Source organism: Chaetodon auriga, chromosome 2 (assembly GCF_051107435.1).
Source record: "Chaetodon auriga isolate fChaAug3 chromosome 2, fChaAug3.hap1, whole genome shotgun sequence".
Classification (NCBI taxonomy): Eukaryota; Metazoa; Chordata; class Actinopteri; order Chaetodontiformes; family Chaetodontidae; genus Chaetodon; species Chaetodon auriga.
The window spans coordinates 14,723,283-14,741,048 of NC_135075.1; the positions used below are offsets into that span (position 1 = coordinate 14,723,283).

Sequence of the window (17,766 nt, forward strand, 5' to 3'; positions counted from 1 at the left end):
GGCTACATTTATGCAGTAACATGGCTGAAATCGTTCTCAAGTCAAAGGCAAGGGGAACTCTACTAGTACTGTTTAGTGCTGATGAAGTATAAACAGTATCTGACATTGGATCAAGACATGCCTTAGGTTTCAAACCTTACTTTAATTGACACAGCTCACTCAGACAGACAGTACAGAGTTATATATGGGTCATTCAACAGACTGGGTGTCTAACTATACGCACATTTTTAGAGTGTTTCTGTTGTACCACAAAGGTCCTATAATGTGGGACAGGAGAAAGATTTGTACAGCAGAAAACACACACAGAGAGCTCCCATTCAGTAACTGAAAGAAATCTTTTTTTTTTTTTTTTTTTTTTTTTTTTGAAACAATGTGACCCTTTGTCTGAGGCATTCACCCTTCAAAACACAGAGCTGGAGGATTTTATAGTGGAAGTGTTTTGCATGTGACCCAACAATGTCTCTATCTGGTGGAAATTTGAAGTACTGCAGGTACAGGGAGCTGCAGGACATCAAATGGTTGGCATGCGTTTTCATTCATTCAGCCAGTTTCACTTCTTCTTTGTTTCAGGGAATTGTTGCCCTCAGTCGGGTCTCAAGCAAGTCAAACAGAACCTCAGGTGACTGACTCCAACAGGAAAGAACATTTGGCCCATCACTGTTTGGCCCATAAACACCTTTGCCTTTATGTCTAAGTTCAGGTGCATTAAATTGGATGAACTATATCTCAAAAGAGCCACAAGTCTCCCATGGTTAACCAAAAAAGGATGTGAAAGCACTCAAATACTGTATTATATGAAATAAATAACTATGGCTAATCTGTAATGTTTGCTTGCAATGACGAACACACCAGGAAGAAACAGCAAATTCTTGAACTTCGACCTTACCTCAATGTTTTGGTTTGGTTGGTTCAGTCTCACAGTCTTCATTTACCAAAGCAACAGAAATCAACTGTTTTCAGCTGTTTAAACAGAAAGTACAGTAGTTAGCAACTAACATTAACATTAGCTGGTGAAGGGGGTCAAATATTTAGCAAGCTTAAGACTTTCAGTGTTTTTACTTTACATAATGTATGTAGGCTACAACGGCAACACCACAAATTTAAAGAAAGAAAAACCCAAGAAAGAGAACTTGGACCTGCAACAGAAAGGAAGGGAGGAGGGGGGGACATGCTCCAGCATCCAGACCCCCAACAAAGACACAGACTTCACTGGCAGAGTCTTTTCAGTGGAATATGTGGAATATCTACATGTATTATATAGAGAAATGAATATACTTCAGCACTGGTTAACATCACGTTTTCAAACTGTAATTGCTCATCATTGATTATATAAAGCAAACTAAATTCAGACATTAAAATAATATATTCAGCCCATTAAAACTTGTCATCTATATGAATTATTTTAATGGAACTGAAAAAAATAAAAATAAAAATGTCAAACCTGGATTATGAAAATGGCTGAATATAATAACCTGTTATGTAACTGTGAAAGATACAGGATTCCTGTATTTCGATGCATTCACCTCATAAATGAGAACACACCGTTAAACTTATAGCAATCATCTTAAAACACAAAAATAATGTGTGTGTGTGTCCAGTAAGTTACTCATCGCCTGTATTGTTAGGATTGAACGCTGACCATTGCGGTTTTGCGGGTTTCTTAACGACTGATAAGCTGACATGAGTCACTTAGAGTTCGGTCAATTAGCTTAACATAAGTAGAATGGATATCTACGGTGACACCACTTGAACGTGTAAAAAGAGAACAGATTAGGATTGCACGGGGCATTTTTCGATTAATCATCTATTAGAGTCATGTCCAGGGCATGAGACATCACGATACCCTTTACACCTGTCGACCTTTACTTTGAATTTTTTGACGGACTTCCTGTTTGAGCTCGTTATATATTGGCTAGCTTAGTAGATTTAGCGGTTTATTTTAACGCTCAGCTGGGAGCCGCTCCGTACTGCGTCCGCAAAAATGACTCTCCTGATGCGATTTTGCGCTGTAGTCGTCCATGTGTTAGTTCTGCCTCTCCATTTCATTAAAGCGGTCGGTCTGTACCCAATGTACAAACGAATTTTCCCGTTTTGTTTAAATCGGATGTCTGCAAGGTACAACGCGAAAATGTGCGACAAGAAGAAGGAGCTGTTTCACAGCCTGCCAGAGTTCAACAAGCCCGGGGAGCAGCTCACACTTCTGGAGATCGGCTGCGGTACGGGCGCAAATTTCGAGTTTTATCCGCCCGGTTGCAGGGTGATCTGCACAGACCCGAACCCCCATTTTCAGAAATATCTGACGAAAAGCGTGGGCGACAATGGCCATCTCGTGTTTGAGAGATTTATGGTGGCATCGGGAGAGGACATGGGGTTAGTCCAGGACGAATCAGTAGACGTTGTTGTCTGTACCCTGGTGCTCTGCTCTGTCAACAACGTCCCGCAAACTCTGCGTGAGGTTCACCGCATCCTGAGACCAGTAAGTCGATAACTCCGAAACAGCTGTCCGTGATTGAGTCTCCTCTACAGATGAAAGCTGCACCTCTGAGAAACTTCACGATTAATCATTGACTTTTGGCAAAACAAACAAACAAAAAAAAGTCACTGATACACAGAAATACGTGTAGTTTTGATCTGAACAGCACACAAATTTGGAATATAAGTCCAAGAACATTGAACAGAAGTCTGACATAATATTATGTGGCAAAATATTATACAACAGGTAGATCAGCATCAACCGAAATAGAGTTGAAAGAATATATTGATTCGTTAGATGATTAATCAGTAACTACTTATAATTGAGCCTTTTTAAAAAAAAAAAAAAAAAAAAAAAAAAAAAAAATCAAAATTACGTGATTCCAGCCTCTTACATGGAAATACTTCTGCTTCTTTACTCCTCTGTGACAGAAAACTGAATATCTTTGGCTTATAGACAAAAGAGGACACTTGTGGAGGTCATCTTTGGGAAACACTCTTGATAGTTTTTATTTTTTTTTAGTTTGTTGACCAAACCACCAATTGATTTATCTAGAGTAGATCAACTGATAGTGAAAATATTAATCACTGACGTAAGCGTGTACATGTCAGTGATAAGACTCAAGAAAATTCCCTAATATATTAATGTCAGAGTGCAAGTCCAAAGTCCAAAGGGAACCATAAAATGTACCGCTCATGATCACGAGTTGTTCATTTATATTATGAACCCATATTTAAAAAAAAACAAAAAAACATCATTGGTATTAACCTCAAAAAATCCATTCTGCGCTCCAGTCTGACAATAAAAAATAAAATGGAACATCCTGAAAAGACAAATTGTATGTGTTTGTGTATGTTCCTTAGATGTCAGCTGTCTGTTAGCCTTTAATCCAGAAACATGAAATAAGTAACAGATGGTTTTCCTACTTTAATAGGAAGGTAATGACTAGAATTCATTTGCTTTAATGTGCAGAGCAGAGAAATAATCCCACTCGTGGACCAAAACAACATTCAAATTATTCCATCTTTAGACTTTTATTAATCACACGCTGCTGGACCTTTGACCTGTGAGCTAACATTAGATATCTGAAACAAGATGCCAGTCTTGTATGGTTTTGATGAAAATGAGTACCAGTTTCTAACATTGGCCTAAAGACAACTGTAAAATGTATTCATTACAAAACAAATGTGTGGAAAAAATAACCAACATGCACGAGGTGGAATGGGGTCATGCTGAAATTTACATGGTGCACATGTGTGTTTGCTTTGCAGGGTGGCGCCTTCTTCTTCCTGGAGCATGTTGTGGCGAACCCTTCAACTTGGGCATACTTCTTCCAGCACGTTCTCGAGCCTTTGTGGTACTACTTTGGCGATGGATGCAAGGCCACCCAGGAAACATGGAAGCATCTGGAGTCAGCTGGATTCTCCCAACTCAAATTGAGACACATCGAAGCACCGCTCTTCTTTGTGGTCAAACCGCACATCATAGGTTATGCTGTAAAATAGATTCTGTCTGCTTAAGCCTTGTAGTCACCCTGCCTCATAACCAGTGTGCGAATATACTGAACGAATCTTCTCAGTGATGATGATCAGTAATGATAGAGATAAAAACCACTCACTTTGATACTAATTTTATTTTTGTATTTGGGGAAAAAAAATGACCTGTCTTTGTGTTGGTGAAGACAAATTATTTTAATGCGCTGAAAAAAAAATCTTACAGGACACTAATTTTGCATGCAGTTTAAATATATCTCCGTGTTCATGTCACTTGCTGATAAATATAAATCAGAAGGATAGTACCACAGGGAGTCTGTCTAACAGTGTTTATTTTTACCTGTTATGACTGTTGTCACTGTTGTCAAACATACAGATTTTTGCCGTCGATGAACTGGTTGTGTGAGTGATTAAAGACTTTTAACCTGTTGCATGACTTTTCTTTCCTACTGAACGCGCACTGATAGGCTACAGACAGGGAAATGTAGAATTTGTGGGACTTAGAGCGCCACGTTGCCCACTCATGCGCGCTACAGTGCGCTTGCGCCATCGTGTGGTGGAGCACAGACACTCGCTCAGGTATTAAGAGCGTAATCCTTTGATCTTCTAAAATCTGTTTAAAGATGTGAAGAGGAAGAAGGGAAGAACACTTTGTCTCTCAGGAAAATGACGTCTTGTTTCATGAAACTATGCAGATTACTTTGTTTTGTGGTGACTTTACCCCTACAGCTGATGGAGGTCGTGGGTCTGTGCGGTCTGTACAAACGCTTGTTTCCCCTGCTTGCCTACAATATCACATTTTCATATAACGACAAAATGCACAAAACCAAGAGGGAGCTTTTCCGGAACGTGGTCAAATTTGCAAACGCTGACGGCACTCTCCGCCTGCTGGAGATCGGCTGCGGCAGCGGCGCAAACTTCAAGTTTTACCCGTACGGCTGCACGGTGATCTGCACTGACCCCAACCCGCACTTCCAGAAGTACCTGCGGAGGAGCATGGCCGCAAACACGCATTTGACTTACGGCGAGTTTATAGTCGTCTCTGGAGAGGACATGAAGGACGTGGAGGACGAGTCTGTGGACGTGGTTGTCTGCACCCTGGTTCTCTGCTCTGTCCGCAACGTGCTGCGGGTGCTGCAGGAGGTCCGCCGCATCCTCAAACCAGTGAGTCTCAGCGTGCTGCCTTCATGGGCTGCGGGACATTTTTTATTTGCGACTTCACGCACGTGAATGACCTACATGAGCGTGGCTGGGCTCACCTGTTAGGTGCTCTACACAAACCGGCGGAGGGGTGATGTACATAATTTGCATTACACCTGTAATTAACACATTTGCTCTCTGTCTTAGTTTTCATAAATGAAACCGTATTTGGCTGAGAATGGTCACTTGAAAACAAACCTAAAAAACACTGCTTTCCCCACACTGACATCAAGAAAGTCACATGTTTTCAGTTACTCACTTCATCTTGAAAACCAGTAATAGAATTTGATTAAACTGGAGAAAAAGCCATGCCCTTCCTCTCTGGTACTTTTCTACATCACACAAATGGGCCTGTTCAATGTTTGTGTTTACCTACAGGCCAAAATTTAACATCCTTTATTTGGGATGACAGCCAATTATTTTTTGTACACATTATACACCTTCAGAAGGTGATATTCCACATGAATTGCAAGCACGTACAATCATCAGTGAGTTCAGAGAGGTGAAGTCACATTTTGTGTGTTTCCGTTGGCTCCGTCTTCTAGGGTGGAGCCTTCTACTTTTTGGAACACGTTGTCTCAGATCCCTCCACCTGGACATACTTCCTCCAGCATGCACTTGAGCCACTGTGGTACTACCTTGGGGACGGATGCACAATTACCAGAGCGACATGGAAAGATCTGGAGGCCGCTGGTTTCTCTGAGCTTCACCTGAAACACATTGAGGCTCCAGAGCTGACTCTCATGATAAGACCACATATCATGGGCTATTCCATTAAATGACTGCAGAGGAGAACGGGCAGGTACACAGTGCTTTCACTCCCAGCCCAGACATGAGACCTGCTTAACAAAGATACACTAGCCACACTGCATTTATTGAATGAAAATATATTTATTTACTTACAGAATCAGCAACATTTCAATGTTTGTTCTTCTTCCCCACCCCTCCCAAGATGTACATAATAAATATTACCTGGACACTGTGCTTTTTTCCCTGATTGTCTAAGTAACTGCTGAGAAACAACCAAACAAACCACACTCAATGTCATGGTTTATGTTACCCTTTATATTCCATTGCACAAAAATAAGGAATGACAATTGTAACATCCCCTGATGGGAAATGAGGGGAATTGCTGGTTCACAAAATAAAAAGGAATTATGTCTGTGTAGTAATTATACAGTCAAAATTCTGCAGATGCTGTCAAAAGATTAAAAAAAAAATATCCAACAGTAACATTTTTAAAAACACAAGAAAAAAGGGGCACAATTAGAAACTGAGACTCAAAGTTAAAGCTCACAATTTCAACCCCCCCAGTATTAAAAATGTACACAACTATAAATGTTATAGCATTAGCAAATTTTTAAAAAACAGCAGGTGGAAAAATGGCCAATTTCATTTTTTATCTGTCCAGTACGTCTTACTGCCATCACAAGTCACTTTTATATCAAACAGTAAAAAACTGGAGGATCTCAGCGTGAAATGTTGCCTGAAGTGTTCCCAGAAACCCAGTTCATGTCCAAATGGCTGAGCTGTGCCACTCCCACATTATGTCTCAATCCTCAACCCTATTCAAACAGGTTATCCTGTTTTAACACAATAAAGGTCCTTTAATGTTTTCAGTTCTTCAATCAGCGTCTTGTTTTGGTTTTCAAGAACAGCTACGCGGTTTTCCAGGCATTTGACATATTCCTTCTTCTTCCGTCGACATTCACGGGCTGCCTCTCTGAAAGAGGGGAAAAACATGCTTTTAGTTCAGATGGGAGATTATGCAATGAGTGTTCCTACAGTACGTCAATGTACCTATTGCAAAACTGAATTACATATGCCCTGAGAAGGGACTTTCTCCATATCTCCGATCCCTTATCTGCCCAAGGCTACAGTTACACAGTGTTTCCTCTACATTCATTTAGGAGTGGCGGGTCGCCATTCCTAAATCCTAGCTGCCGCTCCTTCAAATTTCTTTCTTTTTTTTTTATTGTTGCAAATACACCACTGCCGCATGTCTCCAGCTTCACAGCAGAGTCAGACGTTAATTACTCGCGAGAGCACGACCTTGAAAGTGACATCACGCCAAGCACCCAGGCACCAGGTCAGAGAGTCAGAGGAGTGTCGTCTTGGAAAGTAGGGCAGCAACTTATCAGAGAAAAGGTAGACTTTAGCTTAAGATAACTCATAATAGATTTTACAAGTTAAATAGACATTCGCAAAATACTGAAGGCCAGCTAACGTTACGTAACATAATGGTAGCTTAAGTTAATTGGGCCGGTGCCAACTCAGTGTCGCTAACGTGAGTAAACTAATTGATGGCGTTAAGCTAATATCTACACGCCGTGATGTAACTGCTGACTGCATTTTCAGTTGAGCTTGTTGAAATATTTCTCTGAGAAAGACAGTTGATGAAGATGACGCTAGTCAGGTATCATTTACTGACTCATAAATGATGATGGTTAGGTAAAAAATTGTGTCCACACTTGTAATCAGATGTGACGTGAGTGTAAATTATCTAACGTTAATTTTTTATGTAATCGTATAAGACAAGTAACATTAGACAGGGAGGAGCAGTGGAACAAAGTGAAGGAGAGCAGAGTACAGCAGGGGGAGCAGAGTACAGCAGCCGAGTGAAGAAGCAGGAGAGCAGAGTGATGGTGCAGCCTCTGAGCCCGAGAGCTCTTCTATAAAAAAACAGAAAAATGAGTTGTTCTGAGCCTGGGTGCAAACTTTGCCACTGATTCTACAGCCCCATCAAGAAATTATTATTTATTGTTTTTATTTTTATTAAAAAAAATTATATATATATATATATAATTTATTTATTTATTTTTTACATTCAGTAAAATCTGCAGTCAAGTGTCATTTGTTTACGCCGCCACGGCTCCCCGGGGAACCTGCCCCCGCTGCTGAAAAACATCCTAGAGGAAACACTGATTATAAATGTAAAACATGTGCAAGCAACAAATGTGCTTTCCATCAATGATACTTCACTTTTTCATTTGGAAAAATTTGCCTGTTTCAGCACTCCAAAAAATCCCAGTAATAGAGGCACTATGTCGTCACAAAAGACTTTTTGACCATGCCCAGTCCGTTTCTCCTGCTGTCTTTCACTGACAATTTATGCTTACTTTATATATTTCCCATTGATAGTGTAACTGTGAGCAAATACTGTTTCCTTATCTTCATCCAGACTGTCTGTGAGATTTGACATTTTTTCACTATCCAAAACCCAGAAATAAACTTCATCTACCTGTTTTTGGCGAGCCTGATTTCCCTCTTCACTGTCGGATCGTCAGTCTTGGTCTGAGATAGTCCCACGGGAGAGGTCATAACTACAGTCTGAGGCAAAGAGCTGGACGTGGGAGCAGTGCGGATCTGGTATGTTTGCAGCTCTCCTCCTGCACCTGAGGGCAACACAACAGTCAAAACGTGACAAGAGGGTGCATCATGGCTGTGCCGCAAAGCATGTATCGCTTGAGAAATCTCACTTGTGAAACTTGGACAAAGGTTTGTCATTTGTTGATCATAAACACACATAACATTGAAGCCTATCAGGAGACATTTCACTTGGAAAACACCAGTGATTTTTAGATGAACATGCGTGACTCTGTCAGCAGCTCTGTGATGTTTTGTGAGAGTTTTTGAATCTTATTTCTACATTTCTCTACACTGAGAGGTTTTTAATAGCTGTGTGAATGTCCCATGAGTGGCAGTTACTACTCAGGACTTATAAAAACGCTGAAGCTTGGTTTTAATTACACTATTATCAAATCATCCTCTTAGAAGTGAGTGCTTTGAAGTGAACTGCAGTATCACTGTGTCCAAAACACTCTAGGAGCTGTGCTGAAGTGGGCAAGTTACTACAGGTTAGGAACTCATGACGAAATGAATTATGAGGTCCCGCTTGAAGGCTGATCGAGCACAGAGACACAACACAGCCGCTTACACCATGGCTCTGGATGGTTGACATGACAGCAGTGTTGTTCATCTGTCTCCATGCTTGCAAAGTAAACAGTAGAACTGACTCAATGCTATTCAGTACTCAGTGGAAAGTATTCTACCTGTGCACTTTGACAAAAATCTTAGAAATTCAGACACGTTTTTCTTAGGTGCCATGTTTTGCTCACCTTGTACAACAACCTGGTTGCTAGGCACCAGTATCTGCTGGCCGTCAGGCGTCTGAGCATACTGAAGGATGGCGGTGCTTTGCTGGGCTCCACCAGAGTTGCCCATGGTGACAGTCTGTAGACCCTGAATGCCTTCGGACCCTGGAGTCGCCAGCTGGATTGTGCCATTAGCGGATATAGTGACTAGAAAAATCAAATGTGGCATCAGAATTGGGTAAAGCACCAGTAAAAGTTTCAACTTGGCCCATTAGCAAGTATGGTTTCTGGGATGCAGCTGTCTGGTGAGCGTATCAACACAAAAGCATTTAGAAGGTAATCGTACACAACATCTGACAACAAATGTTCCATCTCAAAGGCCAGTGAAGCCCACTTAGGGGCCCACTCTTTTTTCATGCAACTACTATAGAAGGGAGAAGTTCATACTGTACTGGCCGCTGCTGGTCTGGTAGATTGGGGTTGTGGGTACTGTAACACCTGTCACTCCTGTGGATGCTGGGCTGTTGTCCTTTCCCTCAATGTGTGTCACTTCCTCAGATGAAAGTTCGTTTAGGATTTTTCTACAAGGTGAGAGAAGAAGGGTCACTTAAGTTAGTATTAATCTCACAAGACTGTTTTTGTGTCGTGTCTGTGCTTGCAGTTTTCTTTACCTGTATGAAGGCCGTCTTGCCAGTATTTCCCTGGTCTTTTGAGCTGTTACTTCACTGTCTGATGAGTCCTGTGAATCTTCGCTATCTGTACCCGGGGCCTTGACAGAGGGAGGTGGATTAATAACGTGCATGCGAGTCATGGTATGAAACAGCAATTTGTGAACAAAGGGTATAGCTTGGAATAAATGATTAGAGGTATGCAAACAGGCTGGGGGTAAAACAGATGAAAACACAAGATGATATGGCCCTGGAAGGAAATTTTGTCAATTCAAAAATTAAGTGCATCAAACTGGCTTACTCGGAGGAGAAATTTGAAAGGCTTTTTTAACTCCAAAATTAATTTTCTAAATTACCCGCACATTGCATCAGCAGCATATGTTCAACGGGCGTATAGAAAGACCACCTCCTCCCTAAAGCCTGTACAAGATGACAAAAAGTGTGCTGGAAAATCACCTAACAGTAGTTAATTCATTATCTATCCTTATTCCAGTCTTCCATTACATTCTGGGAGATGGTAATCAAAAAAAAAAGCAGCACATCACTTTGATCATCATCATCATCATCATCATCATCACCACCTAATTCTTTCATTCTGAAAATAGCACAAGAAGCAACACAAAAAATTACACTGTAAGATCTGGCACTATCTATACAGCTGTAGCCTACACTGAGATAGAGTTCAGATTTTAGATTCAAAGATTTGCTGAAAACAGAAGACTGAGGCTTGACCCAGAAATGACAAAAACTGATGTCAACCTCACGTACAGCTCTGACTGGTTACACAGTATATCCATCTACCACTTTTTTGAACTCAAAGTGGCAAATCTCACTGAATTAAGAGGAGTTTGCATGCTTGAAGAAAATCAGGTTGTCTCACCTGTGCAGTCTGCGCCTGAGGGGACTGGATGACTGAAGACTGTGCAGACTGGATCACTCCTTGAACCTGAAACTGACCTCCTGGCAGCTGCACAACAGCCACAGAAGAACCACCCAGTGACATCTAGACAAACACAAACACATGAATACAGTACATCTATCATGGCAACTGCTTTCAATTTGTGTGCATAAAAAAGTGAGCTGATAAGCACATTGAGATTTTGTTCAAATAAAAAAATAGGCTGCATAAAAGGGTCATCATTTCATCTGAATTACATAACATAAAACACCAATCTCTCTCTTAACTCCAGAGATGTCAAGCCATGGAGTTTTGGTTTTATGCACCTAGTATTAAGGTCTACCGCTGACGCTTCTGCAACCACTCTCATACAAAGAGACTGAGTGGAATATCACTTGCAGCACCTGGTTACTCTGGATAATCCACATTCCTCGCTGTGAACGGTTTTCATTATCTATAAACACTGTCTGTGATGGCTGTCAAGTTCTTCTTAAATATTAACATACGTCACAGCAGCAGTTTCAAACAATCCTGCTAAATATATAAATCCGATAATAGCTTCATTAATAAGCCAATCAAGACCTTAAAGTGTGCTTTCATCATGACGGTCAGAAACAAAACGGGCTTGTGGTATGAGCGGTGCAAGAGCTACTGTGGCAATATAGTATGGCAGTATTTATGAGATACTTCTACTGCTTATTTGGTGGCAGAGGGATCTATGAGTTACCTGTTGGGCTATCTGTGAGAACTGAGAGGTTGTGATGGTGGTGGGAATGACGGCGGCCTGTGACTCTGTGCCATTGCTGCCCTGCTGTATTTCTTCCATAGTAACTGGGAACACATAAACCAATATTAGTTTTGTAGTGGCTCTAAGGTAACACAACGCACCATCTGATATCTCTGTGTTAGTATTGTTTCTCCATCTAATTACATTGCTCCAGGACCATCACTGCAACCATCGAAACACACTGTTTGGATGTCAAATCAAACTCGGGGAAAAGACGCACATTAGAGAAGTTGGCCTTTCTAACACGTGATCAACGTTGTGAAAATGTCTATTTTGAGCCAAACCATGATCTTTTATTTCAAGTATCTAACATAACCAAGTAGTTTTATTGCCTAAACCTCACCAAACTGGGGCAGAAAATTGTAGATTCAAAAAAGTAATAGGTGAAAACTAAAAAGTCAACAATATCGCATTAAGTTACACACGAACACCAGCCTCCCTGCTGAAAGCCCTATGCTTGACCCATTCATCCATCATCCACCCTGTCCTGCTCCCTGTGCGGATTTTGTGGCTCTTTGGTCAGTTGCAGAAATGGTCCTGCAGCAACATTAATTATGATGTTGTCAGAAAAACAATAACACGCCGATATCACATTAGATTAAGTGTCTGTGGCGGGGCACCGCGCCCGCAACACGCTGCAGTTACCGCTGTCGCCAAGTTATTTGTTGAACTGATTAACAAAGCTTTCCGACATGTGTGCAACAGATCATATCAGAGCAGAGCAAATCAGTTTCTTCTAGTAGCTAACAGTTTCTGCTAAAGTTAAAAAGGTGAGTTTGAGCTAACTAAAGATCTACTTCCTCTTTGGTTCAGTCGTGTTAGCCAATGCAACTAACGTGAACATGGAGTTGCAGACCGTAGCTAGGCCCCACAGTCAATGCTGATAACTTTTTCCCCTCGTGATTTAAATAAATGCTAAATTTCACAAAGTGAGCGACTTCCTCTCAATGAAACGTCTGCCGCAGAAACGTGAAGTTATCTTTAAGTCATTAATGTTCCTGCTCGGATGTTCGACCTCACCAACATGACCACTGCTAGTTTACGGGAGCTAACATTGACTTTAACGGATGTTAACCAGTTTAAACCGTTAAAAACATCAGTTTCAGAGCTTCGCGCGGGCCAAGTCTCGTTGCTGTGGATCACACGATGGATGAGCTTTTGTCTCAATGAGCAAATATGTGTAACTCTGTCACTGGCACGCAAGTTACCGCGTCAATAGACGTCAGCGATACGAGGAGCCATTAAGCTAACTACACCTTCCCTTTTCGTAAAACGCCGAGGAGTTGACGAAGCAACAGCCGCCATTACCGTCACAGCGGAGCAGACGAGCACAAAAATTACCGCTCAGCCAGCCATAATTTACCTTTCCAAAGGCCGCGTAACTGCTCTTGTTCCCAACGTGGACTTCGTGAAATTCGTGTATATACTTTGTCGCGAGAAACACCTTGAAAAGTTACTTAGCAGCAATGGCTAACAGCTAAAAATACAAAGATGTCAGCTAAAAAAAAAAAATAGCTGACCACTTTTTTCCCAAAGGAAATGGGCGGTGCTGGTTGGCAAAGACGCATTACGTAATCGTTCCTGTCGGCTTTGTGATTGGTGAAAAGAGTTTGAGCAACTGGTAGATGCAGACACTGTGCAGAGAAAGCACTCTTATGTTTAATACACACAGCTCAATACTTTTGCTTTTACTACTTAAGGCTTGACTCAAGTATTCATTTAATGCTACTCTATACTTCAACACATTTTATTTTGAAATATTGTATTTTTTTACTCCACTGCAATAATTACTTTGACAATGAAGACAATTGACAATTTACCTTTAAATCATACAGTTACCTTATAAAACATGAGAGGTAATGTATCAAATTATTCAAGAGGTGAATGAAGCGCTTAAAATTGGCTAACTACACCATTGAAATGCTGCTTACATGGCAATGCATCAGTGATAATAATACAATAATATAACACTGACACATAATGTAATTACTTTCAACACTTTAATTTTTTCTGATAATACTTTAGTACTCTTTTGATAAGATGGCGCCTTCTTGTGTGTGCTTGTGATTAAATCCATTTTCTACAAGTTATGTGTTTGTTCAGCCAATCTTTGAACAAGGCATGATATTAGAACTGACGTTTCCCATTTTCCAGGTAGTGGTTGGTTCCCACTGATTTGTGTTTATCAACTAAAATGAATTTGCAGACATTTGAAACATCTGAAGCCCTGAAGTTGGGCCTCCCTCTTTTACTCCAACAGGAGAAGTGAACATCACATGAACCACCCAGTGTGCAGAGTCTGATCTTTTGGAGAAGCCCTCTCTATGCAGTCTGCCTGCAATGGGGTCAAAATTATTAGTCTGCCTATACTTTCAGATTTCTTCATTTGCCTAAATTAGTTGGATGACATTATTTCACAAAATATTGGCCCTTTCAGCAAGCCATCCAGTGTGTGTATGTGGGGATGCAAGTTGTGTAATAAGCCAAAGAGTATGCTATAGGGTCAGTTTTAATCACTGTTATATGGTTAACACATGAATATCAGGACACCAGGAATGATTAAATGCTTTTGTTTATTCTGTATTACTTTTACATAAAGTATAAAACAAAGTACAACAAACAAAAATAGAAAATAAATGAGAAAAATGGGAAGGGGTGTACCACCTTGATTTCCTAACTATATGAGTTGAAACATTAAAGAGTCATCAGTGGATCACACCCTCATGGAGCAGTTTAGAATTCACCAAATAATTAATATACAACATAGCAAGAGTGCATACACAAAATATCAATAGAACAACTCAAGAGAGATTAATGCAGTCTTAAGTACACTACTGGTTAAATTTCATCAGTCCTCTGTTCTTAGTTATTACAAAAATGTATTAGCATCATGTATATTTCACCAGACTGTGCAAGCTTTGAAATTAAATTGCACTGTCATTGGGATTGCATAGTGTGTAAGAGCAGAAACCAAAGGAAGCCCTCATAAACTTCCCAGCGAAGCAGGTAGATGGTTTATGGACACTGGTCGCCAGTAACCCCTCTTTTTGCTGATCAGGTTTGAAAGGTCTGCCTTAATTACAAGATTTGTTTTGACGAACATCTACATTTTATGGGTACTATTCACAGATTGCACCAAGGGACCACTTGGTCCATCCCTGTGTTATGAGTTTTGTTCCCTGAATATATAATTCCATACATGTATCTCCCCCGCTTGTGCCTCCAGATGAGATGTGCCTCGAGCTGATTCCTTCTTGTGCTTGGCTGAGTCATGCAAACATTCTGCTGCAAACGTAGGATGCAATGTTAAAGCTAAAATGAAGTGCTGTTAGTCTTTTTTTTTTAGGTGGACTTAAAACTGGGCAAAACCAAATGTCAAGCATTATATTTTTTTAAATTATTAACACATTTAATGTAACATGAAGTGGAGATAGTTAAGTCAGTCAGTCCACACAGCAGAGACCCACTGCAAGAACCTCCAGTGCAAAGTGCAGTAATTCAAAGCATCATATTCCTGTTTACCTTGAAAACATTAAACATCTTTCCAATATTGTGTATTTGGCATGGTGGAGTGTTATAATGGGACAATTGCAAAAGTCAAAAAATTAAAAAAAAAACAAACCTATTTACATTTGACATTAAGGGTTCATCACTGAAATACAGTATAATCCAGCACAAAGAACCTATAAATTATGGCAAGAAGCACAAGGAACGCACAAGATAGCAGGAAACCAAATACATTTTGCAGATACACCTTGATGCAAATATCTTTTTTTTTTTTTTTTTTTACCCTTTTCATTTTTATACATTGACTTTACCTGCCAATCAAGGATGTTTCAGATGTGGCTCAGCTTTGCAACTGCATTCACAAGTGCTTATAAATCCAGTGACTGAACACAGAAAATAATCCAGATACATGATGATTCGCCTCTATTGACTACAGTACCAACAACAATCCTGTTGGAGTTCAAAGTCATTCATTACGATGCTGCACAAAGACAAAACACAGTTCGAATGAACTTTAAGTGTGGAGAGGAAAAGGAATGGGAACACTTGCTCTATTATGCAATACAAAACTGAGAGGGGGCATGACTGTTAAGCAATACAAAGTACAATGGCAATGGATAGTAGATGAACAGTTGTGGACCTATCGTTTATGTTTTTACAAAATAACCTGGTAGCCTGAAAACAGTCATGATATTGGTTTAAGCCATGTCCTTACACCTGTTTTTTTTTTTTTTTTTTTCAGTGGCCGACAGGAAAAGCCCCTGGCATTAACAGTGATAGTCCTCCCAGCAAACTCTCCTCAAGCTCCTCAAGCAAGAATCCTCAGAATAATATATGCTCCTGAACTATTAGTTATAATGCCTCATTGTTATAATAAAATAGACAATTTTTGAGAAAGTGCAATGTTATGTAACAATAACATTGTTAACTAACAATGCTTTAAAGTTATTCATTATTACCCTCAATTATACAGCTAATATTCCACTTCAAAAGTACTGTCAAAACTGTTAAATCTTATTTACAATCTTCTTTCTGCTACTGTTATCATCTCCCAGCTGGGTTAACGATCCAGAAACCATTAACTGAGAGAGAGTCAAGCATTTATACATTTATACAATTAAAAATATCTATACAGTAACGTACAGTATCTAAAATACAACAGGCCTTTATAGGTACAGTACAGAATATGGCCTCTTTCAACTTTTATTTTGATCCCTTTGGACATCTGTCAGGGTCTGCACTAATAATCAAAAACAAAGGAGAAAAAACAGCCATTACTAACAGATTGATTGAAAATTAAGTAAGGAATGTATGGCTGAAGTTTTATAAGGCAGGAAATATATTGGGGGGAGGAAAGTTGTGAAAATCTATTTGGCTTCATTATTATGGGACAAAAAAGCTTTCTAAGTAATGTACAGAGACTGAGACTGGCTATTATTTTAATCGCTTGCTCTCTTCTGCCTTTTTTCTGCCTTCTTTTATTCATCCTTGTTAGAGATGCGCATGCACTTGTGTGCGTTTGTTTGAAAGCTGCATGTAAAAAGATTTCAAGTTGTTGATCTAAGTTGAGTGGCTCTTGGAATCTGTGTAAACACACAAGGGAAAGTGTTTTAAGAGGCTTGTGGTAGATAGGAAGGTAGGTAGAAGATGTGGTAGGTAGAAGATGGATTTTCACACAAGACATTAATAGAATTAACCTCAAAAGTGGTCATGTTGTATGTGTTGTTTCGCCCTTTTCCCAAAAAAGTGCAACAGGGGCCTTTTCCCCCTCTTTGCCATATGCAGAACATGTTGCTTCTGTCTCATTTGCAAAATTCTATCTAGAAAAAACAGTGAACAACTCCGAACATGGCAGGTCCAATCACAGACATGCAGTGGCCAAGATATGCTGGTGTCACACAGGGCTGGGTAGCAGTACATGTGATTCATGCTTTTCCTTTTCACCATCTGCCAGGGCCACAGTCGAATGCTGGGATGATGGCGCAGGAGCATCCAGACTGGATGATGGCTAAACAAGCCGAGACCACCACGACCCCTCACATGTTGTAAGCGACATAGATGGGATCCAGCTGGTCAGCGAGGAACGAGTCACGAAGGTGCATGCGTTGCTTCTCTCCTCTGGAGTTGATGGGTATAACCCCGGGGTCCACAATGACCACCACACCCACGATGAGGTGGTGCTCCTCCAAGACCACGTTGGTTATCAGAGGCACCAGGTCCAGCGCATCCTGCTCTGAACCACACAGCTCCGACACCACAACCAGCAGGTTGGTCCATGTAAATACAGCACTGTGAGGGAAAGGAACAGGGTGACTGAGAATACAGTACAAACCAATATGGAATACTCTGACATTTTGGTAAAAATTCCTCTTTGCTTTCTTGCTCAGAGTTAGATGATTGATAACACTCTCATGTTGGTATGCTAAATATGATGCTACCCCCAGCAGACAGTTAGCATAGCTCGCTTTAATCAAAACCAAAGTGACCAAGTGTCAAGTTGTGGTTAAAAAAACAAGATATAAGATGGAAATTAGTGCACTTTCCAGGTCCCAATACGTCTATTGTTTTGCCATCATACAGAGCCACACTAGCTGTTTCCCTACTTCCGGTCTTTGTACTAATTTAAGCTAACTGGCTGCTGGCTAC

The 17,766-nt window shown here is 40.4% G+C and overlaps 4 protein-coding genes across 8 annotated transcripts in view; 2 read left to right on the forward strand and 2 right to left on the reverse strand.

The window, feature by feature from the left end:
- The first annotated feature begins 1,919 nt into the window (after positions 1-1,919).
- On the forward strand, positions 1,920-4,395 carry LOC143330921 (thiol S-methyltransferase TMT1A-like). Its single transcript, XM_076747696.1, has 2 exons — positions 1,920-2,476; positions 3,745-4,395. Exons 1-2 carry the CDS (start codon positions 1,982-1,984, stop codon positions 3,976-3,978), a joined length of 729 nt encoding a protein of 242 aa, XP_076603811.1. The 5' UTR covers positions 1,920-1,981; the 3' UTR covers positions 3,979-4,395.
- Positions 4,396-4,582: 187 nt separating this feature from the next.
- Positions 4,583-6,063, forward strand: LOC143336723 (thiol S-methyltransferase TMT1A-like). The gene is made up of 2 exons (XM_076757016.1): positions 4,583-5,130; positions 5,712-6,063. Exons 1-2 carry the CDS (start codon positions 4,633-4,635, stop codon positions 5,946-5,948), a joined length of 735 nt encoding a protein of 244 aa, XP_076613131.1. The 5' UTR covers positions 4,583-4,632; the 3' UTR covers positions 5,949-6,063.
- Positions 6,038-13,161, reverse strand: atf1 (activating transcription factor 1). 2 transcript variants are annotated; one of them, XM_076756998.1, is made up of 8 exons: positions 12,977-13,161; positions 11,554-11,657; positions 10,809-10,931; positions 9,932-10,029; positions 9,708-9,841; positions 9,285-9,467; positions 8,408-8,561; positions 6,038-6,889 (listed from the first exon to the last, which is right to left on the reverse strand). In XM_076756998.1, exons 2-8 carry the CDS (start codon positions 11,650-11,652, stop codon positions 6,745-6,747), a joined length of 936 nt encoding a protein of 311 aa, XP_076613113.1. In that variant the 5' UTR covers positions 11,653-11,657; positions 12,977-13,161; the 3' UTR covers positions 6,038-6,744. The 2 variants fall into 2 exon arrangements, with proteins under 2 accessions (XP_076613113.1, XP_076613121.1); XM_076757006.1 differs by lacking the exon at positions 11,554-11,657.
- Positions 13,162-14,167: 1,006 nt separating this feature from the next.
- The window catches only part of dip2bb (disco-interacting protein 2 homolog Bb), a 39,134-nt gene continuing 35,535 nt past the window's right edge, over positions 14,168-17,766 (reverse strand). For all 4 annotated transcript variants that reach the window (XM_076757071.1, XM_076757091.1, XM_076757082.1 and 1 more), the window contains one exon: positions 14,168-17,409. In XM_076757071.1, the coding sequence (XP_076613186.1) occupies positions 17,157-17,409 (253 nt within the window). In that variant the 3' untranslated portion in view covers positions 14,168-17,156. The remainder of the gene's footprint in view (positions 17,410-17,766) is intronic.